The sequence below is a fragment of the Mugil cephalus genome, chromosome 5 (genome assembly GCF_022458985.1).
Source record: "Mugil cephalus isolate CIBA_MC_2020 chromosome 5, CIBA_Mcephalus_1.1, whole genome shotgun sequence".
NCBI lineage: Eukaryota > Metazoa > Chordata > Actinopteri > Mugiliformes > Mugilidae > Mugil > Mugil cephalus.
In genome coordinates this window covers 20,874,169-20,886,225 of record NC_061774.1, presented here as the reverse complement: position 1 = coordinate 20,886,225, position 12,057 = coordinate 20,874,169, and the positions used below count along the sequence as shown (strand labels likewise).

The 12,057-nt window shown below is 40.2% G+C and overlaps 1 protein-coding gene across 2 annotated transcripts in view; it reads left to right on the top strand.

Moving 5' to 3' along the window:
- Positions 1 to 12,057, top strand: part of aff2 (AF4/FMR2 family, member 2) — a 172,876-nt gene that overhangs the window by 87,774 nt on the left and 73,045 nt on the right. For both annotated transcript variants that reach the window (XM_047584663.1, XM_047584662.1), the window contains exons 5-6: positions 5,648 to 5,692; positions 8,572 to 8,658. In XM_047584663.1, the coding sequence (XP_047440619.1) occupies positions 5,648 to 5,692; positions 8,572 to 8,658 (132 nt within the window). The remainder of the gene's footprint in view (positions 1 to 5,647; positions 5,693 to 8,571; positions 8,659 to 12,057) is intronic.

The following is a 12,057-nucleotide window of genomic DNA, read 5'->3' as shown; positions in this document are numbered from 1 at the left end:
TTTATTGTTAACGGTTTAGGGATTTAAAAATAAGATACTGTTGCATTATAACTCGAAACTTCACTGCTTTATATTTAATTTACAATTAACAGTATATTTTACATTTGCAGTTCACAGTGACACTATCATTACACCTGACTTTTTCTAACCGACAATAAACAAAATCATTTAGTTTACAATTTACAATGTGTTATACATGATTCGAAGTTATATTCACTTTGTTATTTATCATTTGCAACTAACTTCAGTCAGTATTTTAAAATATTTTCAGTCAATTTTCAGTTTCTTCTGATAATTTTCTTTTCTTTAATCTCTTTCTCCTTTTATTTTTTATTCCTTTTGTTTCCGTGCGCAATTTCCTCTCGGGCCATCAAAGTAATATACAACCACCCACTCTAAGACTAAGACACTTTGAAGTGTGTTAGTCTTTTCCAGCTCATTGTGTTAGTTTTAAGCGGCCCACTTTCATTTTTTTTGGTTCACCCTCACGATCGCTATTCCCACTTGTGGCGGCAGCTTGAAGGTGGACATAGCAGAGCACGCTGGAGGTGAAGAGCACCTCAAGGATTTGTCGAAGAGCAAACAAGAAGATTGAGTGCTTGGATCCAGGCATTAACACGCTCCTCGGGGTGATCCCCTCACAAGTGGACGGCTCTGAGTACAGATGTGAACGAGCATATGTTGAGATCCCATCGGTCAGATAGCGCGTCCACACTTTCTAATGCGTGGACGTACTTAGATTATAACTCCAGATTACAACCGTAAAAGCTTCCGCAGGCGTCATCATTTCTGGTAATGAAGGGAAATAAAGACACCAGTGATTGAGGAAATACTTAACCACACGCAGCTCCTCATACATCAACATGACCGCATCAATAATTAGCACAGAATCACACTCATGTAATCATACTGAATATCTTAAGTTGTAAATTCTTGCTTAGATTTAATTATTTTTTAGTTAGGTAATAGCTAACAGAATATTTTGCACTAATGAACAGACATTACTAATGGTGTTAGTTACGTTATGTCTTTTATTTGTTGTCTTTTAGATAGATAGATAGATAGATAGATAGATATTATATAAAATATAAAAATACAAGAGGTGTGTGCGTGTGTTTGTCATTTATTCATTTTTCTGTACAGCACTTTGGTACCTTGTGGTTGTTTTAAAGTGCTTTATAAATAAAGTTGGATTGAACACGTGTGGACCCAGGCCACCTCCAAAAGTGCGATCTCAGTGCGTCCTGGGGGTGTTCGCACTTGTCTTTGTAGTGATCGTATCGCACAAATCGCGTCTTAGTCCAAAGTCTGAACAGGGACAATCAGATAGTCGAGTGAATAAATAAATGATAAGGCTAAATGTGTAAAGTAAACGTAGTGTCTGCACTACAGATTAATGCATCTGGTTCTCTGTATCAACAATAAGATGACGTTTTTGCAGCTTTGCAGCGGTGCTTCCTAGGGGTCAAAAAAAAAAAAAAATCAATGAAAGCAAGAAATATGTCGTGTGTTAAAACGTCCTTCAACTCAAGTTACATTTACACTATACCTGGACTGCACTTTCTCTGAGTGGCACCTTTGAAGTGTGATACAAACATCAAACGATGTTTGTTGCACTACAGATTTTAATTTTAACGTCCTGAGACCCTGCGTCCACATACGGGGACATTTCACTGGGTTCATTCTACAGCCAGTCAGGGGACAAAAGTGGACAAGTGGCAAAACCTCGTCAAATTTTACAATCGATACTTGTTTATTTTTGCTTATTAACTTTTGTAGTTTGAAACTCAAATGTGACACATTCTGTCAGTAGTAACAAGCTACAGCTAATTAGCTGGTTAGTTGGCTAAAGTACTCGTTTGAGGACATTGGGACTTCATTGTTTGAAATTCTGCTTTTGCTCAGGTAGAAATATAAACAGTTTTCTATTTTGTTGCACATTGGTGACTTTATTATAATATACCATGAAATAGGTATAATGGCCCCTATGTTTTTTTTTTTGTTGCTTTTTTTAAAATGGACTTCCTGTTCAAAAATGATGTGTAGTTTTAATACGTCTTTGGTCCTACTAATCCAAAACACCTTGGAGACATTAAAAATGCCTCAACCGAATGGTGTCGGTTTGTTATCGCATGATAGAAATGGAGCACGTCTTCTCTTTTTTTTTCTTTTTTTTTCACCACCATAGCCCTGAGTAAGAGTCTGTGGGATTTGTCTTGGTAGAAAGTAGCCTGGGGTGATTCGTTGGGAGGAACACGTCTTCATCCTCCCACTCCGGTTTCCTGTTGACTCACTGCCTAATTAATATGCTGATGTAGGGTCCCGTGCTTGTGTGGAAACACGGCTCACGTCTCGAAGACACACAGATGGATGTTTCATAGGTGAGCTCAAGCAGTTTGGGCTCGGCCAAGAACACATGGTCATGGCCCTTTTGTTGTTTTAACAGTTGGTGATTTGAGGCTGGAGATGATGTCACCCTCCTCATCAATGTTGCTAAATTGCTCCTCTGTTCATGTTGCTGCTATTAGTAATGGCGTGGAACAGAGGTTATGGGTGCTGTAATATGTTAGGCAGCGAATTTATCTCGGGGTCTTTCAGTCTCTCTGCCTTCCTCCAGCCGGTCCTCCGTCTCTTTCTTCTTTAATGAGCCTGTTTGTTGGACTGATCTGAGCCAAGATCCGACCAAGAGAATTGCTTTATTTTGTTCTCAATTACTTTTGAAAGCGATAATTCGGCACTGGACGTCTAGTCTTGTGTATTTTTAGGTTTCAGCCAAACAAAGTCATGGGTTTCCAGCAGCAACAACAATTTGTTAGGAATAAATCGAGGAAACAAAAAAAAAAAAAAAAAAAAAAAGCAACTCTGGGCTTTGCATGAGCAGCAGTGTGTTCCTGACACAAAGACTTTAAGCTACAGAAACTTCAATATTTTTTTGGAGTTTGATTAGTTCATTTATTTTCCACCTTCTTTGGCCACTACACACCGCTAGCGTTGTCTGAATTGATAGTCCAGGCATCTGCTGTGATGTTGCTTTAGTCATCAGTGCAAATTACTCCTGTTCACAGAGGAGGACCTTTATTGACAGGGGTGCATGTTAACACAGATTAGCAGTGTGCAGCCACTGAACTGGTTAATCGGAGTAGCTGCACAGGTCCAAGCTCAAACAGCCTCTCTCTTTCTCCTCAAATAAATCTCTCGGCAGTCCCATGAATTGTGGAGCTCAAATGGCCCTGAGGTTAACAGGATTCAGACCAAACCACAGGCATTTTATGACTCTGTTTTTTTTTTTTTTTTTAATTTGAAAACTTAAATATCTCAGTTTTTCTCAGCCCACTTGCACAAGCCAGAGATGATCAATCACTCACATATAATGAGGAGGGTGACTGTGACTGTGTAAATGTATTGCTTATTCTTATACCAACACACAAATGTTTTGACTCTGCGTGTTAACACAGATTTACAACATTACAGCAGTAATTAAAATGATTCCTCTGACATGCATGAGTGTTTTTGACCTTGACTGAACCGTTGTGAGTGGAGCAAACTTAACAAAGGCCTGTTGGTGTTTGGACATATTCACATGCAAGTGGTGTGCAGCGATGAACTTCTTGGAGTCTGTAGAAGCTGCATGCTTTTTTTTTTTAAACTTATAGAAATGCTAACATAAACAACTAAAGTGGTACGAACATGCAGATGTACGACAAATCAAACATTCCCCAACAAAGACGATGCATTACAAGCTACACTAATGGTATAGACTTCCTGTCTGCAGGGTGGTCTCTGCTGAAAGTGTTGTAAGCGCCGTGTGGATGGATTAAAGATTTAAATGTATTCATTTTAGGACAACAAGTTAGATAGTTAGCTCATTTTAATGTAGCTTGGCTGCCTTTAATGCAAGATTAGTACAGGGTTCCTACACAAGTTTGGAAAGTATGGAATTGGATTTAATAAATATATAAATTTCCAGGTCTGAAAAAGTATGGAAAACTTTTGTGTATGGAAAAATATTTATGTTTCCAAGACTGGTCCCACTGTTCAACTTTCTAAAATATAAACCTACGAATATCTTAATAAATAAATAGATTTTAAATTCTGAATGTCTTTTATTTGTTTAATTTATGATTTATTGATTTATTTTTGTTTATATTATTTATATTTGACCTAATTTAGTTACTTGTTAAAAAGTATTTTAATACGTACTTAGTGCTTAAGAATACCAGTGAGGCCAAGTCTTTCGTAACATCAGGTAGTTCAGTCAATTGCAACTTCAAATAAGTAAAAAAAAGAAAACCTACAATCAATTTATCTTTAACTTATTTGTATGAGCTACACTAACTACTTATAATCTTCTAGAAATTATTTGGTGACATAACCTCTAATATATTCAGAATAACAAAAACAAACAATTAATGACATAACTTACTCCCATAACATAATTTACTCCCATAATTTACTTAATTTAAAAAAAAAAAAAAAACAAGAACTCTTTTCAAATGTGCAGACACCCTGTTAGTTTGTGTTTTTTGAACGTAATATAGTAGCCTGTATGGGACATAATTCACATGATTCTGAACCATCTCTGTGCTCGTGCCAACACCCATTTAAAAGTAGCCAAAGATACGTATTTGTGCACATAGATGGATACGCTTCATGCATTTTGGGGCCATAACAAATGACCCACCGGCTACATTCATGCGTTTAATTTCCTGACACACCCTGGTAAAACAAGCATTAAATCTGGGGACAAGTGCTGTCTCACCACCTTTATGAAACAAATGTCTTCCTAGATTGTTTCTAATAAGTAACATGTACTGTATACCCTACCATTGGCTGCATTTTAATTAATAAGGGTTCATCGTGTGATAAGAATTTGTCATATATTTTGTATGCGAGGGGAAATATCTGCCACATTAAAGCGCTTCTCCAGTAAAGTGGAAGTACAGGTTTAATATAAATATTAATGGCCCTCCTCTTCAGTGATGCACGGATCAGCTCAGATGCTAACCGAGTCGGATTTTTGTGCTAAAATAAAAATCTCTCTCACATTTTAGGGGATTAATATTTAATGCATCAATGACGTGGGCTAAAAAAAAAAAAAAGGTAAAAATAATACAGATGTGATGATATGGATATGCACAGTCATTCAGGGCGACACCGGCGATCGCACATCGCTGCTTTGTCCTAAAACAGGATCAGTGTCGGCTACTAACTGACGAGGTCGGAGCTTGTTGTCTTTTCATAACATCATTTAGCTTATTTGTCTAACCAGCAAAAAAAAAAATAAATAAATAAATAAAAAACACACAAAATCAATCTCTGGCTAGAAATGAGAGCTCTTCCTCTTCTTCTTCTTCTTCTTTTTCTGCGTCTTCTTCAAATCAAGGACTGATTGCTTCAGAAAATCTGGAGAAATTTGAGTGGAAAATCTGCCACAAGTATTATTGTAAATTGCACATGTGTCGTGCGAGTCAGCAGTCAATTACGACTGCGGCCGTGCAGATGGGTCCGCTTTCATTTTTTTTTTTTTTTTTTTGCTGTTGTTGTTGTTGTTTCTTAAAAGTACGCTCCCACTGTTTTTTCATGTAATGTAATGGCGTTATAAATAGTGTTGAAGCCAGCCCTGTCTTTCTGTCTTTGTTTTCTCCAGGTCAGCCTACCAAATGACTCCAGCTGTGTGGAAGAGATTTTGCGGGTATGTATGCACACACACACACACACACACACACAGACGCACACAGTAATTGCGCTGATTATCAGCTGTTTTCTGTTTGCTCACCAAGACCTTGGTCCCCCTCCAGAGGGTTTGATTTTAGGAAGAAAGGACAGGGAGACAGGGAACGAGAAACAGAAGGACTCGAAGGCACAGCGAGAGAAAAGAAGGAGATCTTTTGGCTCAGGTCAATGATTATACAAGTTTTTTGTTTTTGTTGGATGACATCATGCAGAAATCTTTTCCACAGGCTTCTCCTCCCTTCTCCTCTCTTCCTCTATCTGCATGTCATCAAAATCACATCAAGCAACACACTTTTTCCACCCCCCCTCTACCCCTCCACCACCACCACCACCTCCTCCTCCACCTCTCTCCTTTTCTTTCTATTCCTTCAGAGCGGTGTCCAAATAGAAATGTTTTCCAGCTAATCTTCTCAGGAGATTTGCAGCCGCAAAGACAAGGGCCTTCCCCGGCTGCCCCTCACCCCTCGTCGAATCACTCGCCGAGCCTACCCCGCTCTCCTCTCTCTTCCTCTCCTCATCCTCCTCTGCCCTCTGTCATTCACCTCTCTCTCCCTTTCACGAATCAATATGCTGGTCAACAGGCTGTGTGACAGATAGTCTGCTGTGAGCTGCATGAAAAGCCTTTGTCAATAATATTGGTGCTCTATTGAATTCGGTCTGTGGTTTTTAGCCGTGTCAAGTGGAAAGATCAAGGAGTTCATAATGTGAGGTGAGGTGAATCGGAGCGGAGGCCCGCGGTTCATTTTTCTCTTTCTGTGACGGCGCAGCTACAAGGCTGTTGTCAGAAAAAAAAACATTGTTGTCTTGGATGTTTTCACAATTCAAGGTAACAGTGTGTATCAGAGATAGCGTGTAGGGGAGTAAAGGCAAGCTTTCTAAAGGCTATGTTGGCTTTTTAAAGTGTTTGAAGCATTTGGGCCACCTTAGGATACACCAGGCCCATCTTCTCTCTGACTGCAGTAGACGGATGTATCCACGCTAATGTTTTAGCTTGTGGTATGAGATTATTATTATTGTTATTATGAGATCTTATGATGGAGATTAAGATAACATTAAATCCACTGACAGGAGAAGTAAATAACATTGACCGATAAACTGATTATTTATAATTATATATCTGAAAAAGAACAGACTTTGAATGGAATAAAACGCTTCATATATCTGCTACATTTAGAGTCACTATATCGGTTCATTATCTCCAATAAAACATCATGCTACCATAGTTAATTTTATTTTGACTTTAAGACTTTTGAAGTAATTTGTAAGTTTTTTTTTCTTCTTAACCCATACACAAGATTTGTTGCAATATATTCAGAAAGAGACAGAAGCAAATGGAAGCCGTCTTTTATAAGGATTTTAAATCTGCTTTTAAAATATAGCCATAAAACCTCCTCACACACTGCTGCACTAAAAGGGAGAGAACACAGACGGAGGGAGAGATGCTCGTATCATGCGCTCAGTGGACACTGAGGGATCAAATTGGACCTTGTGTGTTTGTGTTAAGGTGTAATAGGTAATGGATTATATGACTAATACCGAGATAATAACTGGAAAACCGCAGTGATATGTGCCTTAATGTGACAGACTCAATTACTCACACATAATGGCTGTACTGTCACATGTACAGACACACAAACAGCAATCAGGAGTCCTGTCTGTCAAAGCACTCTTAATTTTGTGTGTGTGGGGGGGGGGGGGGGGGGGGGGGGCATAATGATGTCAGAGAGCAGTTGCCTAGCAACATACCATATGCCGTCAGGCCAAGTGCATTACGACAGCAGAGGGAGGAAACACGTACTTACTCGTAGACTCCAACATCTCCACTAATGTTGAGCTCACTGATACACACACACACACACACACACACACACACACATGCCCTAACAAACTTCCTCGCGCATGCGAAAACATGCGTCATCTGATGAACATGAGTCATCCACTCCAGAGGGGCTGGAAAGACGCACGAGGGAAATTCAAACCCTCTGACCTAGTGACCTGCCGTGTGGCCGCCATGTGAGTGCAAATGTGTTAAACAGGGTGTGTGATGACTTATATTGTCGGAGTTTTGTTGCAGATAAGACTCTAAAATACAGCGTTTCCGTGTGTGTGTGTGTGTGTGGCGGAGAGGAAACGAGAGAGCCTGATAATGTGCTCATATGGCGAACTGCCTGGTAATATTTCATATGAACACTTTGCTTTGTGAGCAGATTTCCCAGCGCGTACATTTCCCTTCCATTGTTTGTGAGGAGCAGAAAAAGCCAATAACCAACAGATTAAACCGCTGCAACTCACACACACACACACACACACACTAATGTTCGCGAACACATGCACATATGCTTATCTTGTTAACTAATTGAAGCTTCTACAAACTGAGACTGGAATTCGACTGAGAGGGCTGTGTGATTAGAATAATTGAAAGAGGATGCTGCTGCCGCTGCTGTGCTGCCTAGTTGCAACGCAGCCGACTGGAGTCAGCTTTTATTTTGGTAATTCAACAACTCTGCACTTAATTCGCTCCCTGTACACTGTTCCCTAGTGTGCTGCTAACTCCCCATGCACTTCTCCGGTTACACTCTAACTTGTATTAAAGTCCGCTCTGATGGTGATGGTGCAGCGCAGCCTTGTCTGAATGCTGACTCAACTCCTCAGCACGGAAGATGGTGCAGCCCCTCTGGTCACATTTGCTAAAATTTAGTCATGATTGTTATTCACCAGGTACACGCAACTCAAAGAGAAAACATACATTTCCTGTCAGTATCTCTTTACCCACATCCATAGAAATGCCACCGTGATGATGCTTTTCATGCTAGTAACGATAAATGTTTGTGTGTTCAGGAGATGACCCATTCCTGGCCTCCTCCGCTCACAGCCATACACACTCCTGGGAAAGCTGATCAGACCAAGTTTCCCATCCCAAACAAGGTCAGTGAACTCCTTCTTCAAACAAACTCCTTCTCTAGTTTACTAAATTAAAAGCTCACAATAGGTTTAGGGGGTTTTGCACCACATTCCTCGTAACGTGGGCTTTCCTAAATGCTGTTACCAGGTTCGTTGTGTATGAGTCATTGGGCGCAGAAAAAAAAAAGAAAAGAGAAAGTGACAGTTGAAAAACCATTAGTTAAACTCAGACGCCTGTTGGAGGCACACAATCAAACTAACTGCAGTCTGTCAACGAAAACCTTCAGACTGCTCATTAGATCTGATTCAGAAATTCACTGCGGCGGCGATTGCTGTGATGGAGCCAGATTGCTGTTGCCTCATTCTGCGCCGTAACACAAATGACAGCCAATGAAATTACAATGTTAAGTATCAGATGATTAATTCACCTCCTAACTCGGTGTCCAGAGACTTTAGTATGCGCTGCAGCAGGCAATATTTGGATGGTAAATATTTGACTACAGTTAAACACCACACTCTTTACAAAGGTCATAGCCATAACATTAAGTGAATAACACTTGAACAAAAATTAATTATTGCCTTAATCGGACTTTAACTGGACAACTTAAGTGCATGTGAATATGTTACTCTGACTAAAATCTGAGTTCTACTTATCTGATTAAGACCCAGATAATGTGATTGGAAATCGATTTTTCCCACCATATATTTGCCTTAATCAGACTTTAACTGGACAATGTGTGTGCGCATGCTCCACAACGCAGCGCTGGAGTGTGACCGGTCACAGAAGGGGAAGGTAAACAGGTGTTCATGCATGAGGTAATCGGTCAAACAGAAAGGGGGCTGTAATAACTTGCTGAAAAGACACATATCGCCACATACGTAGTGTTAGAGAAAGAGGAGGACATGCTGGGAAACTTTTGGCCCTGGCATTCGCGTCGTGTTACTTCGACATGTAGCACTCACCTAGACTAGACCAGACACCCACACGCCAAAGCAATGACACTCCTTGATGGCAGCACCAATCCTCAGCAGGATGCAGCCTGAAACGCTTCAGAAACAACTAAAAAATCATGAAAAACAGCACAAAGTGTTGACCTGGCTTCCAAATTCACTAGATCCCAAACTCATCAAGTATCTGTGAGATGCACTGGAACAAGCCTGATCCTGTTCATTCTCTGATGAGTCACAACTGTTTTGGAGGCACAATATTAGGAAGGTGGTCATTATGTTAAGGCATATCTCGTCTGTGTACACTATATGTGTTTGCATCTTCTCAGCAGTTCTGCCTACTGTGGAGCGCTGAATCTGCAGCAAATATAACAAAAGGAAAACAAGCTTTGTCCCCAAGTTTATTGACAACACTGAATTCATTTAGTAGACGATGATGACTGAGACGGATCCGGTGCTGCCCACATTGATTCTGGCTTCATTCATCCTTCCTAACACTTGTTTGAACAACCTGTTATTCAAACATTTTGCCTCTGTCACGATCACCTGGTGTTTTCCCTCACGTGGAGCAAACATGTGCAGAAGGAATATATTTATTCCAACCACATAAAATGGATTATCAGAAAGGTTTTACACCACTCTTTTCAATATAATTCTCTATGATTGCACCAGTCATGAGGTATTTTTCTTGTGATGAAGCCAATATTCTAAATATTAATGCAATACTAGTGCCCATGTAGAGTGTGTACTCAGCTAATAAGCTACGAATGTGTTTTCTATTTTTGACTCCACGACTCTGTTTTCTCTCAGAGGTCTGGCTCTGTTGAGTAAGCTCATCACTGGTCAACAAATTCAGCCTTCAAAGAAAGACTTACGCAGATTAGCGGAAATCCTACAAGCAAATCTACCAACTGCAGCAATTCTACCGGATTAAGTTGTTTTCTCGTGAAATTTGGTTCATTGTCGTGCGTCACTCCGGACCCCACACGGCAGAATAGAGCGTAACCTGACGTGCACTTCCCCAGAAATGTAACTATGGGTTGAGGCGACAAAGACCACAACAGCTGTGATTGGTCTGAAAATCATTTCCACGTCCTCTCGGCGGCTGGAAAAATTTCCGAAAATTCTCTTATTCATCCTTCTCCACGCCATCTACGCTTCTCTGTTGATCCACATTCATTAACTTCAACTCCAACACGGGTCGTTCAGTTCCTCTCATTGTGTGAAGTACAGAAAGAAACTCAACACAGCTGAGGAGCTGACAACTAGCATTTTAGTGGTGTATTTACAGAACAGTTCCGACACACCACCGCACAACTAAAGATCCTCTCACCGGCGTAGCAAGCTTCCAGAAGCTAAGTTGTACATGATGACGTGACTGGGCTTACAGTAGAAATGGTTATTTCTGGACCCGTCAGTTTAGTGGAACTTAGAGAACTTTAAGATACAGGATGAATCAAAATGAACTCAAACTAAAGAGTAGAACAGAGTAGAAGTCCAGGTCTAGCCCAAAATGAATCCAGCGAGAGATAAACCAAAATATGAAAGCTAAAAAACCCCATGAAAGGAGAGACTTAAGGAAATTTTGTGGACTAGTCAACTCTACTGTTGTGCCTTTAAGCAGGAAGTCGACTAGTCAGCAATCACATGACAATAATCTCACGGGGGCCTCCGAGAAGACAGTTAAGGAGCCCAGTTCATCAAGTGTGTGGAAATACTAAAGATCTTACAACACACTTTGAAGCACTATTAAAAGATGGTGCCAATTTATATTTGCAGTGCAGAGTTATAAAGCATCTGTTAATGTTCAGTTCTGCTGTGTTCTATTACTTGGCGGTGTTGCTGTGTTTGTAGAGCGAGTTTTTTGTCCTTGATGTCAGTGAATGCACCATGCCAGATACGTTTACGGTAGAGACAGAGAGCTGCACATTAGAAAGTGTCAGGATGACAGTGTTTATTTTGTTGATTAAGACTACGGGCGACAGTAGTTTGTGTGTTTTTTGTGTCACGTCATTGACTAGTTGCAGTGACTCGACTTTCACCACATATTAGTCAACCCCTATTATATACACTCACATGGGTTAACAAGACAGAGGTAAAACTTCAGACAAGACGTTGACAAGACACAGGTGAGGATAATGAGGGCGGAGCCAAACAGTGGGAAAGCACAAAGGAAATAAAGCTAATGAAAAGTCACAAAACCAGAAGAAAACCAAGGTGGAACACAAAAAAAACCCAACATTGTTTAACCTACTGCGTATTTATTAGTCCATTTCCTGCTTTAGACACTTTTTATCACTTTGTGGAAGGCAGCAAGAGTTTACATCATTCAGCATGAGCAGTGATGACGGCCGTGACTGAACATTTATTAAAAAAAAAAAAATTGAACATCACTTGCATAAAGCCAGACTTCATCACCAGAAAAGTACATGGAAATTACACTGTATTACCACCCACGCTGTTTGTGTGACAGGT